Below are 20,316 nucleotides of genomic sequence, written 5' to 3'. Positions count from 1 at the left end.
TGCATAAAAGTTGCATGCATAAATAAACCAGTGGACTGTCCTCCTGGACACGAATGACATGACGAAACAGCGTCCAATGGACGGATGACAGCAGCATGTTTTCTTTCTTTATTTCTTCTCCTCCCAGAGTTTTATTATAATTCATTAAAAATATTTTGATGCAGAGAGCACAGCACAAGCAAGCAATGTGTCCATTCTTTCTTTGCTGTGCTGGATTTTCTTCTGTGCGTGACTGGAGTCATCTTCTTCTCGTCCTGAAGGAGTCAGTTTCCTTTCCTTCGTCTCGTCTCGAAGAATAATTCTCAGTTTCTTTCTCAACCAGGAGGAAGAAAAGGAAAGAGCTGTTCACTTTTAGACCGGCGTTATTAGTGGTCGTCTCCCAGTCAGTGGTGGGAGAGAGAGGCAGGGACTGCGCAACACTCTGGGGACGATGGGATCACATATTTATGGGAGAGTGTTATTGTCCCGAGGATAATTTGAAAATTTTGCTTTCCTGCAGAAATTTGGCTTGATTTTGTGCAGCAATTTGCATTGGTTTTGTATAGAAATTTGGCTTGATTTTGTGCCAAAATTTGGTCTGATTTTCTGTAAAAATTTGCGTAATTTTCTGCAAAAGCTTGACCAGATCTTATGCAAAATTTCACCCAATTTTTTGCAAAAATCTGGCCAAATTTACTACAGAAAAACATTATGAAGGCCAACTTTTGGCGAAAATTATGCACAAACTGTTATTGATTCTACTCGGGTTATTGTCCTCAGTTTTCTGCTCTTCGTCGGAGAATATTGTCCCCCGTGTCCCCCCAAAGTTCTGCAGTCCCTGCATACCGTAACCGAACAGTAATACTGTCTCTCCAGCCATCCCTTCCTAAGAGACGACGACGACGACGTGTTGTTGTTGTTGCGTTCTAAATACTTGAAAAAAGGGCAGTTTGCTAGGTAGGGTTTGGAGGTATGTATGCCTGCCTCATCATTTGTCCGTGTCCATGCTTCCGCACGATTCCAGGATCATAAAAGACAAAGACAAAAGGAAGAAGAAGAAGGGATGAAGTGAAATAAGGGCTCACTCACTCGGCCGGATTTTTGATACTTTTCGTGTCCCAGAATAATATTCTTCTTCTTCTTCGTCTGGAAATTTGAGAATCGTCGTCACGATTTTATGGTCCAAGTTGAGGATCCCGGATTCAGTGAAATATTTCATAGCTACCACGACCACTTGTTGAATTTGTTACCAGTCAGTAGTAGTAACGGAATATCAGACTTTATTATGGAGAAACCAATCAATATCAAATCAAACCAATTATATATCCAGCATTTATTTAATTTCCTTGATTCCTTTTGTGCGTTACGAATACATGTATGTCTGACGAAACTGACGGGCTACATAAATTTGCATGTTATTCATCGTCAGTCATGTTGCGGTGATCTGTCTCTAGTCAGTCGCCGTGGAAGGATGGGGACAATTACAAAAAACACGGAAAGTTAAATCCGATTCGTAATCCATTACGAGTTTGCATATTCGCATCGCAAGTTTTTAAATGCAAGTATTCATTTCCAAGAAATAATGGCAAGATGCAAGAAATTGTTTTTTTTGCAGGGGAATATGCACGGCGCAATAACAAACTACGCTGTAAATAGTTCATATTTCTTGCACTTTCTCCCAGTTTCTTGCACCTCGCATTTATCCACTTTCCTTTCCTGTTGTACACTGCATGAAATGTAGCAAACCCACAGGAAACGAGGCACTGTTATTTTCCTAGAAAATTTGCAAACTTATTTCCAACAAGTTCGCGGATGAATTTTCAACCCAAAATTTTTGCAAACTTGTTTAAAATTCGTAAATCGTACTGAATATCCCAATATTCCGGCCGGCTAGCTGCGCGGCGCTTGTGTATCGTATCGTAGTTGTTTTCTATTGCAGCCTTGGGGCATTTATTGGCAGATAAAAAAGGCGGCCCCCACTTTGGTAAAAAATCCTGCTCGAGATGCAGACCGCATAATCATACTCACACCTCAATCCCTAATCTCTCCAAATTATAATGGGAACAAAACTGATTTCTGGGAAATATTTATAAATATTTTGCAAAATGGGGAATCACAACAAATCATGGAAATTATTATAATTCGAATCTTGCTTTTTATAAGTTTTTCTGAGGTGTGTTAAATTAAATTAAATGAGGGTCATAAATATGCAATCACAAAGAGTGGGCAGGACCAAATGTGACGCAGAAAACGTGTAATAGTTTCCGTGGAGGTATAGTTGTGGATGTACTTTTGGTCGTTATTAGTGCCAACCAGTGGCCGCGGAAGGTGTGGGGACATTAACATTGTAGGATAGGGGGAGGGACGGGTTTGTATAAGATGGGGAGATGATGCGGACATCGAACAACCGTGGGGCCATTGTCCCCCTCTGTCTACACCCTTCCGCGGCCCCTGTGTGTGTATCTGTGTAGCGGAATAGTTCCAGTTTTTGTTGGTGGTCTGGTCTCTGGTCAAGAACAAAACAGAATCTGCTTGTCGGTGTAATGTTCGCAATAATAATTTGCCGTAGTAATGTAATGCAATGTAGCGTAATAAACATGGGGTGGATATTTATGTATAAAAAATTATGGAAATACGTATGTACATCTTTGAGAAGATAGAACATGAAAATTCAAATTTCCGAGCATTTTTCCCCAAAAACTTGTCGTAACTTGAATCCATTTATCTTGTCAAATTACGTACGAGATAAGAATCAATTAAAACTTACAGAAATGTTTTGGTCTAAAATCGTCTAAGTTTAAACTGACAAAATCTACGTGTTTAAAAAAAATTGTCGCATTTTATTATCATACTTTTGGGATAAATACTGGCAGAAATATTTACGAAATATTGGTATAATTTACGAAAACTTTGAAAAATATTTGCATATTTGCAAATTTTAAAAACATGCCCATTTTACTATCGTCGTCCTTTATCAAATGAAAAAAATCTAAAATAGATAATAAATATCCGCCCTATTTTCATGCCACATCAAGAAATGCGTGTATCGTACATATGTTTTTCTTTCTGGTCACCCTCTTTAAAGACGCGAACAGTTCCCATTAATCAAACCGTACTTATATTTTACAATAATATTTTTCTACTTCTGCAAAAAAAATGTGCAAAAATTCGTTTAAAAATTGCCGTGATTTTAAACGTTATCCGAGAAATCTGTCTCTGTCCGAGTAGTATTTTTGCAAAAAAATGATGACCATCCAATCCACCACAGTACAATCTCATCGAAATCTAAATAATCCCCTGTAATACGTATCATGTTCAATTTTTGAGCAATTACACGCACAGAACTGCATGATTATTGGGCCGACGACGACGACGACGACGACTGGCTGCTATCTGTGAAGAAATGACGACTGAACACTTAGGTACACGCGATGGGATGATTATTATCCGTGTAATGGGCCCCGTACAACAAGACCCCGACGTTGTTGCACAATCGCCTCCTTTTTTTCTATGCATTCGTGGAAAAATAATTTTTTGGTGGAAACAAAAATTAATGGGTTGAATGAAATCATGGTTTTTAATTCCATGAAATTATCCTTTTTGATGATTTCCTTCCTTCCCGTCATGTTAATCAATCAGGGGAATCAAACCAATTAATTATGAGATGGATTATTTCTTTATTGAATTTTGAGTGGCTTGGTTACGCATCATTTTTAAGACAGGAAACGAAACCCCTTCACAGTGGCGTTGGAAAATATTCAAAATTTCAAAAATTTCACAAAAGTTTTCTATGAAATGAAAAAATTATCAAAATTCCAGTAAAATTCGATTTTTACGAATTTTTTTAATGAGTTGCAAAAATTGTATATAAATTTGCTATATTATTTGGATCGAGAAGATGACAAAATTATCAAAATCTAGGCAAAATTTGATTCTTGATGTTGGCGAATTTTATGATATTTTGGCGTCCCCTTTTTTGCGTGGGTCCCTCTTCACATTTCGAAAAGGGGGTCCAATTTTTGCAAATACTTAACATTCTCCTCGTCCTCTTCTCAGGAAAGGAAATGATCTCAATAATTAAACCCACACCAAATTATTAGCAAGATTGTAATCATAACAAATAAATAATGATTATTTATGATTCTCTTTAGCCATAAATTTGCAGAGATTAATTACGAAATGGAATGAGAAAATATTGAACGAATTATAAATTTAGAGTATTTAGAGCTTCACGTTACCCATAAATTCTGCATAATGCAAAATACATACATGAATTTTCTAGTCCGGCTGAAACAAAACCAGTCAAAATCTCCGCAGGGGCTGTGGAAGAAACGAGCAATAACATTACGAGATAGGAAAGAAGGCGGAGCTTAACAGTATTCCAAGGATATGAAAATCTGACAGAGTAATGTTCCTAGAAATCTGATAAATTCTCATTATTCGACACGCAATAATTAATGAAATCATTTAAAAATGTGCATATTTTAATAATTTATCTATCTCATCTCTCAAGAACTTTTTAATGAAGTGAGTACACAGTAATTTTTGCAATTTGCAAAAATATTTATTCAGAGTAAGTATTTAAGAAGATACAAATTTAATGGGGTACGATTGAATTGTCTCAATTATTCTAAAAGCTGATTATTATTCAATTTTCCCCGTAAAAAATCCACTCCTGACTTGATCCACCCATCTGTCGAGTGGAGATAGGTGCATATCGACGAAACGAAAATTAAGTGGTCCACACATTGTATACGAGAAGATATGCATGTACGTAATTTGCATCATTTTCAAGTCCTCCTCAATCTCCCGTACCGTGTGTGTCATTAATGATAGTAATCAAGTAGACGCAGTGGCCGCGGAAGGAAGGGTGTGGACAGAGGGGCAATGTCCCCACGGTTTTTAGATGTCGGCATCATCTTCCCATCGTGTATAAACCCTATCCTATAATTTTAACTTCCCTCGATGTCCCCACTGCTTCCGCGGCCACTGCTCCCTCAACAAAGTCGACTTTTCTGCCTGCCAGTGACCGCGGAAGGGTGTGGGGACAGAGGGAGAATGTCCCCACCATACCTGTTCAAAAATTTAGTGTTCATTCAAAAGTCAGTCATCCCTATTTCTGGCTGAAGATTTTCATTCACATTCAGTCATTTTTGTTCAAATTCATTTCATTTCATTTCATTTCATTTCTCTTCATCCGACTTCAGTTCTTACGTCGCCATCATAATCAGTCAAATGATTCAAATGAATGACAGTGAACAGGTATGGTTCCCACGGTTGTTCGACATCTCCCCATCTTATATAAACCCGTCCCTATCCTACAATGTTAACATCCCCCCATGTCCCCTCCACCTTCCGCGGCCACTGGTACAGAGTATGAAAATTGCGAATCGAGTCAAAAAGTCCCTGCCTAATTGTTGGTGATCCTCTCATCATCACTCATGTCGTGCTGGTTGGTTGGATTTTGTAACGGGTACATATTTATTTATTTATGTTGAGACAAATAATTAATAAAAACGAGGCGTCCAACTAACCAACTTTCTCTAGTTTTTACTCAATTATTTAATTTTGTGGATTGGCATGAATTATATTCAAACACACAGATTTTCTGTGTTATGAATCAAGTTTGTGAAGAAGAAGTGAGGAGAACTCGCCCAACGAGACGAGAAGAGTCGCATTATTCATTTTATTTAGGAAACTAAATGTGTTTGTAGGGAGGGAATATGTACGAGTGAGAAATACGTAACAAGTCACAATAAGGAAGCAGAGATGACAAATTAGGTGTGTGTTTGTGTTTTTTTGGCCAAGTTTTTCGTTTTGCAAAATTTCTTGAAATTGGGAATTTGAGAAGTCAGGATTTTCTATGAATTTTGTTTAACGCTGTGAAAATTGTTTACATATTATCATCCGTAATTTGAATGCATTTTGTCAAATATTTGTCAAATTTCAAATTAAGCGTGCCTTTTGATCAAGTTTTTTTTATGAGAAGGTAAAATTTCTTAAAATTGGGAATTTGAGATTTTGTATGAATTTTGCACCCTATGCAAAATTGTTACTCGTACTTTGATCGCAATTTGTCCAATTTACTTGCACTTTGAGCTGGAATTTAATCTGTCATTTCTTGAGATACTTTTCTGATCAAGATTTCCTGAAAAAATAGAAATTTGAAATAGATCTTCCATATTTATTTTATCCCATGAAATTGTCCCATTTGTTACGTAACAGGACCGATTTTGGTTTCCAATTTAGTGACCACTGAATTTTTTTCACATGGAAAATAAATCATCCCCTCGTTACTAAATACGTAAAAGGAATTGACCATCCGTCCAAGTGAGATGATTGGTTGTTTGGTGAAGATGTATGAAGAATTTGCACTGCAAACCGTGCAGGATGAGAGAGTGAAAAATGATAAAAGGCAAAAAAGGGTGTGTCCACTTTACACGACGACTAAAAGACTACAAGACAGGGAACAAATTAAAAAGCTGCTCCACTTTTTATAGGCCTTCGTAACGGTAAAGGTGGGCTTGGCTTCTCAAATGCAGACCACCAGATATGATTTAAATCAAGTTACAACTAATCATTTTTGCGAATTTGTCATTTGTTTATTGATGAAAATAATTAATATTTAGCGGAAACTAAGGCGTTATTGATTTTGGGTGTCAAATTCCTACTGTCTTGGCTTTGATAAGCATCCTGCAAGATATGAAAACTAATAATGTTTGCAAATTTGCAATTTTTTTGTGCAAAAATAATCATAATTATTAATATTTAGCGAAAACTAATCAGTTATTGACTCTTGGTGTCAAATTCCAGTTTTTTGTTTTTTTGCGAGATGTTTTTTGCAAATTTGCCATTCATTCTTGAAAATCGCAGCATAGTAATTAACATTTACGCGAAATTATGAATTTTGCGTGCCAAATTGCTAAACCCAAAAAGAGACGTAGATTATGAGAGATGAACACTAATAATTTTTGTGAATTAGTTATTTCTTTATTCGTGAAAAAATTGCATAATAATTAATATTTCCCTGAAACTAATTGGTTATTGATTTTTGGTGTTCAAATCGAGTTTTAGTGTGTCTAAACAGTAGTGAATTATCGACTGGAGATTATGATTTATGGAGATTTTGCATGTTCAATGGAGTGGATTAAGACTTCTTTTTCCCAACCAAACCAAACCAAACCACCCACCACGCCCATCATTATTATTGGTCCGTCCGACGGGAGCTACCCCGTTACGCAAAATCTGTATCATCTCATCCATTTTACCATCTTCTATTGTTATCGAAAGATTGATTTCTTTATGAAATCGGCACGATTTGAAATCTTACAAACTTATCAATTTTTATACACATCCCAAACCAACAAATCGACCCATGCTATGCAGTGGCCGTGGAAGCTTGGGTGGGGACAGAGGGACAATGTCCCCACGGTTGTTCGATGTCGGCATCATCTCCCCATCTTATATAAACCTATCCTTCCCCTGTTAATGTCCCAAATGTCCCCAAGGTTCCTGTGGCCACTGGTTTTCGTAATTTCATAAGTCTACGGTTTTAATAAGTGGCCGCGGAAGCTTAGGAACAATGTCCCCACGGTTGTTCGATGTCCGCATCATCTCCCCATCTTATATAACCCTCTTCCTCCCCTATCCTACAATGTTAACGTCCCCCCATGTCCCCCCACGGCCTGCGCGGCCACTGGTGTTGGTTTGATGGTGGTGGGACCACCTGTAGCTTTAATTCATAGATTTCAAATCTATCCCAATCTTTTTATGATGAAAAGCTGTCCCATTTTAGCTTTTTGAAGGATTCTTCTTCCTCGAGGTTGGTTTGGTTCATTCTGGGGTTTCTTCTCCTATTTTTGTGTGGATAACAATTAATTTCATGACGGCGGTGGTGGTGGAAGGGTTGCTTTATGAATTTATTATGGGTGCATGAGCAGCCAAGGGAGATGAGGACAAAAAGCATTATGTAAAGAGGTGAATTGTGTCTGTATCAATTGCATGGGAAGACCCACCACATAGTAAATTTTGTGGGTATGTATGTACATTGCGAATTAAAGGTGCAGTGACGGCGGAAGTTGGTGGGTGGGGACATGTGGGGACATTATTAGGATTGTGGGATTTAAGGAGGAGGGTCATAGAAAAAATAAGAGATTTTGATAAATTTCTGGGGGGGCAATGTCCCCCTGTTTCCGCGGCCAAAGAGTATGTACCATCCCGAATAGAGAGATCTTCTCCACCGGTGGTTTTTTTCTGCGTTATATTCTTCCCATTTTTGGAAAAAAAGTCTTTCAGAAAATTTACTCACGATCTCTTTTCATGCGTCGGACCCCACCCAGGAGAGAAAGACGAGATTCCTAAAATGTTCTGGGGTTTTTGCGTCTTAAATAATAACGGATGGAAATCTGGAGGTCGTAGTAATATTTATTTACTTATTAATCGGCCATGAGTATTTTATATTTAGAATTATGTGCGTATAAATGTCAAATTTTAGAAAAATGTAGCGTAACGTTGAAAAAAAATGCGTTTGAAAAACCACCAGTTTTTTTAAAGGGTACATTTTGCAGTTCCAGAGGGGGTACGCAACCTCGGATTTTTTTGAGGTTTTTGAGGTACCAAATCTCACCCAAAAATCCGGGGGTAGATTTTTCTGGAAAAACTCCGCAGTTTTCCGAACCCTGCTTCCAAATGGAAATCAGCTTGGGCTATTTACGCCATCAAAATGCATCAAAAAACCCACGGCATGTTAGAAATTTATGAACCTTGAATTTCAACCCTTTTAATAAAATTGTCTTCTTATTCCTAAAATTTCTTGAATTTCAATTGTTAATATTTTATGTAAACTGAAAAATGAATTCGACGTCAGTCAGAAACCTGGCCAGAATTTGTGTTGTTTTTTTTAATGTGTGGGAGCACCTGATTGTCACACATCCATCAAAAAAAGAAATGAAATTCTTACCAAATTCTTTAAAAGGTTGGTAACATAACATATGTAATGTAAGAATTTGGCTTTTTTTAAGGGTGAGGATCAAGTGTGTGTGTGTGTGCAGTGGGTGGATTGGATTTGATTGGGTTGGGTTGGGTCACTCTTGTATTGTTGTGCAGTACGGTTAATTGTGATTTTTGGGGTGGTGTCGTCATGTCAGGTACACATTTTGAAAGGGTCCTCCTCATAATTCTTGAATATTTTAGTATCCATTTTAATAAGGCGAGTCTGTCAGGTTTGGTCATTCATTACGTTACCTTGTTTAATCCCACATTACGCAAATCACGTCGTAAATACGGGGATGTGGAGGTATCTTGTACACCTTATTCATTCCTGGCTCGGACGACGGACTATGGTCTGTGTGTTTAAGGAAGACTCATTTTTTTCTTAACTTTGGATGGATTTGGGTCCGCTGTTTCTTGTGAGTTTGCTGCATTTTTTGCAGTGCGAAGGAAGAAATTCAAGAAATGCGAGGTGCAAGAAACTGGGTGAAATGTGCGCCATCTAGCCACATGATTTATGGAATATTTACAGTGGCAGGGTCTAGTTTCTATTAAACGCCTTAAAACAATCAATTCAACGTTCAATTAAGTTAGTTCCTTAGTAAATTAAATTAATTCCGTAGTAATTCAGTAATAAATAATTAAATCTTCAAATGTTAATCAAATTGACACATGATTTGTTTTAGAAATTCCATTGTATTTACGCCAATTAGCTCAGTTTGCCCCTGTATGAATTTGTGTCCCTATAAGCGATATTTATGCCCAAAATTCCCCACAATCCTGTCCATTGCACAACTCCCATAATTTGCATACACCTACCATAACTCAACGTGGGCAGTTCTCTAATCTCTGTATGCACTTGGCCTTCACGTTGATAAATCCGTATGAAATGTGTAATAAAATGTATAATACAGTAGCCAAAATTTCCTTCAGTTCTCGCCTGCCTCGCCTGGGATAAAAATGGAGTAATCTCTCACAATTTTTTTCCCCTGCCCTCCCAATCTGACGGATGGATGGACTCTGAAATTTTCCATTTGAATGGATCCTGTACATAGATATTTGAAACTTGATCATGCCATCATCTTCATGGTCACACCTTGTGTCACACGGTAGTAAAAAAAAATTGTGAGAGACAATCTCCGGTGGTCTGGTCTGATGTCATCTTTGTTAAGAAATTTTCGCAAATTTGCGGGAATTCCTATCCCCAAGAAGAAAGAGTTCTTTGTGCCATTTTATATATACTTTACACACCCGGAATTAACGAGCTTTTTATTATTATTGTGATCAGTGGCGGCGAAAGGGCGAGGGGACAGAGGGACAGGTTGTTCGATGTTCCCATCTTATATATGTAAACCTTTCCCTCACCCATCGAACAAAGTTAATGCCCCCACACCTTCCGCGGCCACTGATTTTGATTCTCTCGCTGGGAAATGGTTTAAGTTTAAATGTCATGATTTAAACTTGGGTGGTTTTTTTTCACGTAATTGTGTAATGGGTGGGCATTGTGGTGGAAATGCAGTCACGATCACCACCACCGAGGTATTATTAGACTGTAGTGCAGAAAATTCTATGTGTGTATACCCGTATTGTTTCCTTCCGGTAATTGTGTAATTAATTAAGTAAATATGTGGAGAAAAGGTGACAATTAGAGACAATTTGTGAAAAGGAGAAGAATACCTGAAAAGGTTAACCTTTTCCGTTCTTTAGTGTGGTCCTCGTTCATAGTGCGGCCGGGAAGTTGAGTTGGGTGCAAGTATGTATTTGCAAATTTTGGAAATTTTGTAAAGTTTGCATTTGCTTGAAATTTATACCCCAAATGTATAAAGAAATAAAAAATACTTCAAATTTCAATTTTTCACATGATACTTCTTAATTTATATAAAACCGTTGAATCTCATCCTCAGTTTGTTGGCAACGATAAGATTTTATTTAGTTTAAGTTTGCCCTGAAATTTATACGCTATAATTTGTCTAGAAATTATTAAAAAATACTTCAAAATTCCCATAATGATCTCTTTAAGTAAATCCATGTGTTTTTTAAGATTTCCACATCAATAAATTTGCGGTCCTAATTTCGCTATAAGTTCCAAACAAATGCAAACATTTAAAATCATGTTGTAAATATGCAAGGTGTGCTACAAACTAGCAATTTGCTAAATCTACCTGAGACGTATACCCAAATCTATCTCTCTACTAAAAAATGGGCAATTTTAAGCCAACTCATCTCAGCTTCTAGGGGACTCTAGAGGTGACAGAGGAGGAAGAAGAATTCCCCTTAATTTAGACTCGTCACCTATTCATACGCAATTCTATGAAGAGATCAACCACAAATAAATACTTGACATGCATGCACCTCTTAATTAGGAAGACTTCCCATCCATCCATCCATCGTCTGCTGCTGCACATTCCTCTCTCATTCATCCAAGAATTCCGTTTAATTGATCACGTAACTTAATTACGTCTGTAGTCTTTAAATGACGCTTAAATTACACTTAAAAGTGTGAAAAATATATAGTGCGACACAACTCTACGAATCACTTCATTCACTCGTTGCAGAGTTTACGGCGTGAAGAAAACCCCCACTTTTTTGCGGATGCATAAAGTTAACGCGGATTTTGTCGTAAAGTTGAGAAAAATTGTGAAAAAGTCATTTTTTTGCGGATGAAGTGGACTCAAATTTTGTGCTAAAGTTGAGAAAAATTGTGAAAAACTCACTTTTTCGTAGTAATACCGTTACAAATTTGTGCTAAAGTTGAGCAAATTTTTGAAAAACTCGGTTTTTAGGATAAAGTCGACTCAAATTTTGTGTTAAAATTGAGAAAAATTGTGTAGGCTCATTTTTTTGCGGGTACATAAAAGTGACGCAAATTTTGCCATAAAATTACGAAAATTGTGAAAGACTAGCTTTAATTGGGTATAAATTAACTCAAATTTCATCCTATCAAATTGTGGATCAAGTAGTTTAATCAAATTCTGTATGTTTTGGAAGATTGGATTTATTTCTTAAAAAATTAAGGTAATGAAACAACTTTTCAAATAATTTTTCCAAATTTTAAAAACCTCTTAGAAAAATGAATTGGTTGTAGTTTAGTTAAGGAGTAAGGAATGGAATAAACAAATGGTGACTTTAGTGAATAATAAAAGTGACACATTACTTTTGACAAATAATGTCTCGTCTGCTCTGATTTGGTCAGCTATTAATTCTTATCACCACAAAACAAACCAACCACGCCTCGCTGAACAAATGTCTCGATCATCATCTTTTATTACGCTCAGCAAGATAAAGACACCATCTGCGAATACATTTCTTATATACCTTTCAAGTACAAATTGCTTCATGTTTGCATGCATGGGTTTGTTAAAGCTAATTGTGTTTTTTTCGCAAAAGTGCGAATGTTTGTTGGGCGAAAAAAACACACTACGATTTTTTCTTGGGTTAAATGGAAAAATCAGATACACAACGGGTAAAAATTTCGTTCAGAAATAAAATACAATTTAAATTTTAATGGAATTATCTTGAAGAATTAATGTAAAGCATTTTTTACATGAAAAAAATTGCATGACATATTTCCTAAGAAAGTATTTGTTTTCATCGCACTGTTAATTAATACATGATTTCTCTCAATTGTGTAGCAAATATTTTTAAAAAAATATCGTAATACGAAACCCTAGATTTAGTTAAAGAAATTAGGAAACATAACTTTTTCTGAAAAAACACGGGATGCGAAATCTTTTGGGGACAATAGCTCGATATTTCTGTGGGGACATTATTCCCCCCAGAGAACCTTCTGCATCAACTTATTGACCACAATCCAATCTATAAGAGAGGTCGACGCCGACCAATTTTTCGGCGGCATCCTAATGTTGATAAAGTAGAAAACAGACTTATCGGCAGGGTCAGCACGTAAAATTCTGGTGGCGGCGTCGACCTTTGATCTGATCTCCACAAACACACCTATCTTAATTTACATCTGTAATAATAATAATAATAAAAGCGATAAAAAACTTGCCACAAATAAATCCAACCTTCTTTTTTTCCTTACCAGATAAGTGAAGAAATGGAACTTTACCAGTTGGATTATGTATGTGTCCTTTACATTTTATTGTTATAGTTCTCCTCGTAACGTACATATTCCGGATTAATTTTAACGAGTTGTATACGGCAAGAAGTAAAGGTATGAAAAAGTTGCTCCAATTAAATGAAACAAGTAATAATTAAGGTGGCCAAATTGACTTGACATTCCATTTGATTCGGCACACTTTAATTTCATTTTATTTCGAGTGCTACGTCATGTCATGACCTAGCCAATTAATGTTTAGTTATTGGTTAGCGGTTTAATTTGGCTGAGGCACTAATTACCCCTTATTAAATAGTTGATTTACTTAATAATTACAAAAAATGTGGTAAAGGAACAAAGTTGGCGAATACACATTTCGTTTCATTTTGGCAGCAAGTTTGGGAAGAAACAGGACGATAAATTTATTCTAGATGAAGAAAACAAGCTTATCAAAAAAAAGAATTGGAATAATTGATCAATCGAATAATTAATTAGTAAATTGTAGAGGAGAGTAATGTAATTTTGGGGAAAATGTGGAAGGTTTTTTGGACAAAAATATGCCAAAAAAGCAAAAAAGTGAAGGGTTTCTTCGTAAAATTCTGTCATAAATTTAATCCTGAAAATTTAAGACAAATTTCATCCTAGAAATGCTTACAAAATGTACACATTTCAAAATTATGAGAAATATGTACATATTTTACAAATAGTAGCTTAAATTTTGAACAAAACATTGAGACAATTCACGCAGGTCTGGGTAACTTTATAAACCCCGTAAAACTTGTAAATGCACAGAAATATGTACTTTTGTCTTGCAAAAGTTGTGGAATGAAACGTGTCTAAATTATCGAGAAATTAATGCAGCAATTAATACAGGCCTTTTGATAACATTGTAAAATCCGTAAGTTTCGTAAACTTACAAACTTTTACAAAATCTTGGAAATATTTCAGAGGAAATTTAGCTTCCAAATTTTTGTAAACTTGTTCCAAGCAAATCAAGGGCGTCTCTTTATTTTATTTTGTAAAAGTTTGTAAAATTATGCACGGATTTTAAGAAGTTACAAATGACTGGGTTCAATCGATATTTAGAAAAACTTTGAAATATTGAAAAATTCTGAAAATTATTATGAAATTTTTTACACTCTATTCGACTTGTTAAAACACACCCACAACATTTTACCGTCGTATCTCATCTCATCAAATGCAAAAAAAATCGAAAATAAACAAATACTTATTCGCTAATACATAAATTACCAATAAAATCCCCAAAAAAACTTGCACACTAAAAAAACACATTTATATATTCACTATTTATCAAACCCACTCTCCAAAAGCTTAAAGTAAAGTAAACCAAAATCTTGTTTGGTATCTATCCATTTTTTTCATAAATATGGAAAGTAAATACTTTCCGATTTTACCTTCGAATGCATTTTCCATCCAAAAAAGAGTAGAACAAGTTTCATTCTCGTTATGTAAAATACGGAAAACTGTTTTGCGAGAGTTTTGCGAAACCAAAGGAGCAAAAAGCAACGAGCCGACCGGCCGGTTACTTACTTACTTAGTGGAGATGAGATGGTACTTGATTTCGTGTGTAATGTAATGATTTAATGTGAAAAAGTAAGCAACATTATTTTATTTTATCATCATCTAATTTGCATAAGCTGTTCATTTACCCACAAGTCGAGTGAGTGAGGAGTCAACCTTCTGCTACTTTTACTCTGCAGAGTCGTAAAGAATTTCGGCTTTTATAGAGTTGTACAATGAAGCGGATTCATAGGCCTGTGAGATTTTTTGGTTAAAAACCAACCCAAAATTTGGGATTATTTTTATAAAAACAAATTAATTCTGTTCAAAATTTATAAATTCAAGTTAAAAAAACATTCAAAAATCTTAATTTTTTTGGTTGATTTTTAACCATAAAATCTCAATATTTCCTAAACGGAAAATACATAAACCCGTGTCCACAATTATGAGAATCTGTATGTATGAAAATAGATGTCTAGAATTTTGGTTTTTTGGTTTTTTGGAAAACCATGAAAATAAATTCTCAGAATTTTAAACATGAAAGTAAATCCGAGGCATTTTTAGCATGAAAATAAATGCTCCGAATTATACGCAAAATTACGGGAATTTTCAGCATGCAAATAAATTAAGGTGTTTCGTTTATGAAAATAAATACCTTGAATTTTAGAAATGACATAATCATCAATTTAGTGTAACTTTGGGGCAGAAATTTAAATGGAAATTTAAACATCCCAAAGTAGGGGTTTGACAATTCAATTTATTTGTCCACTTTTTCCCCAAAAATTTCCACTAAAAATATAATATTGGTCCTAATAATTTCCAAAATCATGATAAAATTTAGAATTTAAATTGTCACAAAAAAACATCTTTTCCTACTTTTCCATCTGTCATGACATGGAGACACATCCACGGCGAGATGAGGCACGCTATGCATATAAATATTTGTATTTCTGTTCAGATGGAAACCAGTTAAGTGAGTTTTGGGTTCATTTCAGCAACTTTTATTTTACACCAAAAACTAAAAAACCTTAACTACTCGACAATACGGAATGATCAGGGGCCGCGGAAGCTGTGGGGACATGGGGGGACATTAACTTTGTATGGTAGGATAGGGGAGGGTGGGGTTCATATAAGATGGGGACATCGAACAACCGTCCCTCTGTCCCCTCAAGCTTCCTCCGAGGCCACTGTGCATCCTCCCTTTACGTATGTATCCTTAGTGGCCGCGGAAGCCGTGGGGACATCGGGGGACACTAAAATTGAAGGATATGTGAAGGAAGGGTTTATATTTATAAGATGGGCAGATGATGTGGATATTGAACAACCGTGGGGACATTGTCCCCCTGTCCCCACCCACTCTTCCGCGGCCACTGGTAACAATAATGACGATGAGACGATTGCAAGTTCTTCTTCTTCTTCTACTAGTTTTTTTGTCTTAACTTTTTGTGTCAACCTAACCTTTTAAGTACATTTATTGGATTGTTATTAACAAAAACAACACGAGGAGAAGATGGCATGCCTGCATTTTAACGAGTTTTCTATGCATTACTTTACTTTACGGGGCAATTCATATTTGTCGATTTATTTACAATGTGGATTCATTTAATATTGGTGCAAGAAAAATTTTGCTTTCTAAATTGAGAAGAAGGAAGGTGTGTGTATTTCTGATTTTTATTTTTAATTTTATAATAAATTTTGATAGTAAAATTTTGATTTTTTACTTGACAAAATTTGGATATAACTTTGACAATTAAATTTTGAGTAAATTTTGATTTTTTGTTTGAAAATAAAGACTTTGTGGTTGATTTTAATAGCTAAATTTGGGAACGAGTTTGACAGTAAAAGTTTGATAGAATTTTGATATTAAATTTTGATTTTGAATTTGATGCAACAAATTTTAACTGAAATTTTATTAGTAAAATTTTGATCTTAATTTTATTAATTAGTTCAGATTTTCAAAATTTTGAGTTTAAGTTTGACAGTGAAATTTTTGTATGAGTAACGCAAATTTTTATTAAATTTTGATACTAAACATTTTGATTTAGAGTTTAATATTAAAATTTTTATTTGTATTTTATTACTAAAATTTTGATTTAAACTCCTTCCAAAAGCATAATCCTTTTTATGTAAATATCCCCTACGAACGATGTCCAACTCGGATTGCGTGTTGGATTAAATATCGTCATTATAAATTCCATGTCGTCCTCATCGTCACATTCCTTTATTCCTCCATTTCTTAAGCACATATGCATAAGATATGCACCACCACCACCAATTGAACGTGGTAATCCGGAGAACAATCTGTGACCGGAGCGAGATAAAAGTCTCCTTTAAGTAAAACAAAAGACCAGGATGCAAACATGGTCACGTTTTCTCAACAGTCCAGCCAGGCTTAGCAGAGTTGTGCAATCAGCAGGACATAAAAATACGGGGCATTTTCGACATTAAAATACATTTCGGGAATTTTTAGCATGGAAATAATTGACGGAAATTTTGCACATGCAAATAAATGCTGGGAATTTTGGATATGAAAATTAAGATGTGGAACTTTCGGTATGAAAATAATGTCCGAATTTTGCACATGAAAATAATTGAGGGACATTTCGGTCATGAAATAAAATGAGAGGCATTTTTGCATGAAAATCGATCCCAGAATTGTGGAATGTAAAAATTAATGCTACAATTATGGAAACAAATCCATGAAATTTTTTGCATGAAAATAAATATCAGAATTTTGCGCTTGAACTTAATTGTGTTGATATTTTCGCAAATAAATGCCAAAATTTTGGATACGAAAATAAATTCGTGGCATTTTTCGCATGAAAACAAATCCTTGAATTTTTACCATAAAAATGCCGGGCGTTTTGGGCATCTTCTGTTGACATACATAAATTTAAATGTGAAACAAAACACGGTTTTGACATCCTTAAAACTACAATTCTCTTCTCGGAATATTTAAAAACTGTGTCCTGCAAAATAACGATGCATGTACGTAAAAGTCGTTCCGCAATTAAAATGGGTTTTGCGACATGTGTAATTAAACCACATAAATATTACGTTTCCACTCCGCACCAGTGCCAAATTCTAATTAATTTGAGATTTCTATCGAGATACGAGTGACACAAACTTGTTAAAGAGATGATAAAGGGAATAATTTTGCGAGAAATTGATTTTTCTTTACTGACTTTATGACTTTAATGTACCTATGTTTTTTTTTATTAACTCGCAGGTGGTGGTGAGGACGCTCTGCTAGTTTCGTGGGGAAGAATGTGGAAGGACAAGAACGACTGTGACAAGAATAATTCTGCAGCTGCGAGAAAAGAGGAAATTATTTTGATTCAAGAAGACGTCTCAAATATTTTTTTGATCGGATCGTCCCCCTCCCCTCAAATTTTTTAGCGTTCTGGTCGAAAATAAATGCCGACAGATCGAATGCGTCCCCCTAACATTATGGGCTCCAAAGAGGTAAGTGTTTTAGACTTTTATGAGGAAAGCTTGCTTTAAAGTAGATAAAAAAATATGAATTACCTAAATACGAAAATTTCGTTTTTTTTATCAAAATTCCAAAATCTTAGAAACAAAAATGAGCAAAATTCTGGATTTTCTAGGTTTTTTTTGCATGAAAAAGCACGATTCGTTATAATTCGCGTAATTTTGTTTTAAGAAATACCAGTTTTGTTCGGATGAAATGTATATAGATTTTGAAAATTTTGAATTTTTTAGGGTTGTTTTTACATGTAAAAATACAATCCATTATAAATCGCATATTTTTCTAGAAATCCCTGTTTTTTCTCTCGAAATGCACATTTTTAAAAATTCTGGGTTTTCTGGTGTTACTGTTTTCATGAAAAAATACGATTCGTTGTAAATCGTGTAATTTTTTTTTCTGACTAAATGCACATTTATCTCCGTGCATAATACATCGACCAAACCACGTGTTATTATTTTTGTCACGTGGTGACAATTTTCCTGACACAAAATTATGCCAGATATTTATAAATTGATGTAAAACATGTGGAGTGCATCGAAGCCAATTTATTTCTTAAAAATGCTTCAAATTTACCCTAAAATCACTACCACGTGGTATAAAATTATGAGATGAAATCATGTACACAAATTTCATTTCACGCACTGACAACCTTCCTCGTGGCGTAAGAAGAATGTAAATATTTTCCAAATCTTTAAATCTCCGCTTATCCCTTGCATTCCTCTCTGAGATATTCAAAATTCAAGCATGTCAAGTAAGCAACTAAATATTTAAGAATCCATTACACACGTTTAGTCCTTGTTCTCCATTCCTTGTTTCGTTTTTATGGAGGCATCTCGCAGGCATCCTCTCGCTTTCTTCCTTTCTTTACGTTTATTTACGAGTAATAAAATCTCTTTATGGCTAATCCACTTAATTACGGGGTCATTTACATGAAATGAAGTCAATACGTGAAATAAATTGGGCAGTGTAATCTCTTCTTCTGTGTAAAGGAAAATTGTGGTTTAATGTCCCCTATCCTTCAATGTTGATAAGCCCCATCCCATTGCTATCCTACAATGTAAATTTGCAACTAAATAACTCATAAAATAACGAGTTTAGCTCACAATATAACGAGGGAATTCACGCAGTTATTTGTAACTTTGTAAAATCGGTGCGCCTTGTATCGTAATTTTGCAAAATTTTATAAATTAAAGACACCCAGCCCCTGATCTGAGCAAGTTTACAAAAATTTGTGAGCCAATTTTCCTTCGAAGTATGAGCAAAATTTTATAAAGTTTGTACATAAGTTTACGAAATTTATGGATTTTACAATGTTACCAAGGCCTGTGTGAATTGCCTCAACATGTTTTTCCACGGCATTCGAAACTTATTTGCGACGTTTCGCAAAATTTGGAACTATGCAATTTTTGTTCAGAAATTTGTCTCCAAATTTGTTTTTATTTTGCAACACGATTTCGCAAACTTATTGCTAAATCTGCTATCCTACAATATAAATAAATGCCTCATACAAGTTCAGAAAACTTTGATAATGCTAATCTTATTAATTTTTACAAGATTTCGCAAAACTTTTTGCTGGAAAAGTATTAAATTTTGTTTGCAAAGTTAAGAATTGGCATGTCGTTAATTTGCAAGTTTGTTTTTGCAAAATGAGTAAAATAATTAGTTGCTATCTTTGCGTAGAATCATCCTCCTGGCGTAGAACGCGTTAGTTAAAATATTTGCTTTTTGTGAAACTTATAACTCGTCATTTTTTTATATTGCTGATTGAATCAGCTAACTGCTACCCCTCCCCCAGTCGTAAATTGGTGGCTAATTGGACATGAAAAAGAACGCACCGACGACGACGACGACGACGCTGGGGGGAGGATAACCTTTCACCAAAAGAATCACAGATTTTGATTCCATTTCTTTCAAAGTAGTTCGAAAAGTTAAGCAGGTTTTTTTATTCCATGGCCCCATTTGTGGCCTCAAAATGATGATAAACCCCCCTGTTATGATTCATTAAAACCTTCACCAGAAATCCAATTTTGCTCGGATTTTCATAATTTCAGCATTTTCTTGATCTCAGCTAGTTACTTTACTATATCCAATAACAAACTCACCTTTTTTGAAATCTTGATATTTTAGAAGACGATACTTTGGAAAATACTAAACAAAATTAAAAAATTGAGCTTACGTCAGGTACGATAAAGCAACAAAAAAATTAGGGCCAAATTACCAGCTCGATTAAAAAAAAACATTGATACTTTCAAAAATTTGGCCTCGAAAAAATCCAAGTTAA

The 20,316-nt window shown here is 35.2% G+C and overlaps 1 protein-coding gene across 3 annotated transcripts in view; it reads left to right on the top strand.

Moving 5' to 3' along the window:
- The window catches only part of LOC118437907 (Krueppel-like factor 3), a 68,939-nt gene that overhangs the window by 8,286 nt on the left and 40,337 nt on the right, over positions 1–20,316 (top strand). For 2 of the 3 annotated variants that reach the window (XM_035857425.1, XM_035857423.1), the window contains exon 2: positions 17,775–18,010. In XM_035857425.1, the coding sequence (XP_035713318.1) occupies positions 17,963–18,010 (48 nt within the window). In that variant the 5' untranslated portion in view covers positions 17,775–17,962. Of the gene's footprint in view, positions 1–11,315; positions 11,983–17,774; positions 18,011–20,316 lie in introns of those variants that run through there. The other variant, XM_035857424.1, reaches the window with a different exon arrangement.

The sequence above is a fragment of the Folsomia candida genome, unplaced genomic scaffold (genome assembly GCF_002217175.1).
Source record: "Folsomia candida strain VU population unplaced genomic scaffold, ASM221717v1 Fcan01_Sc017, whole genome shotgun sequence".
In the NCBI taxonomy this organism is placed as follows: Eukaryota; Metazoa; Arthropoda; class Collembola; order Entomobryomorpha; family Isotomidae; genus Folsomia; species Folsomia candida.
This window is presented reverse-complemented; position numbering and strand designations above follow the sequence as displayed.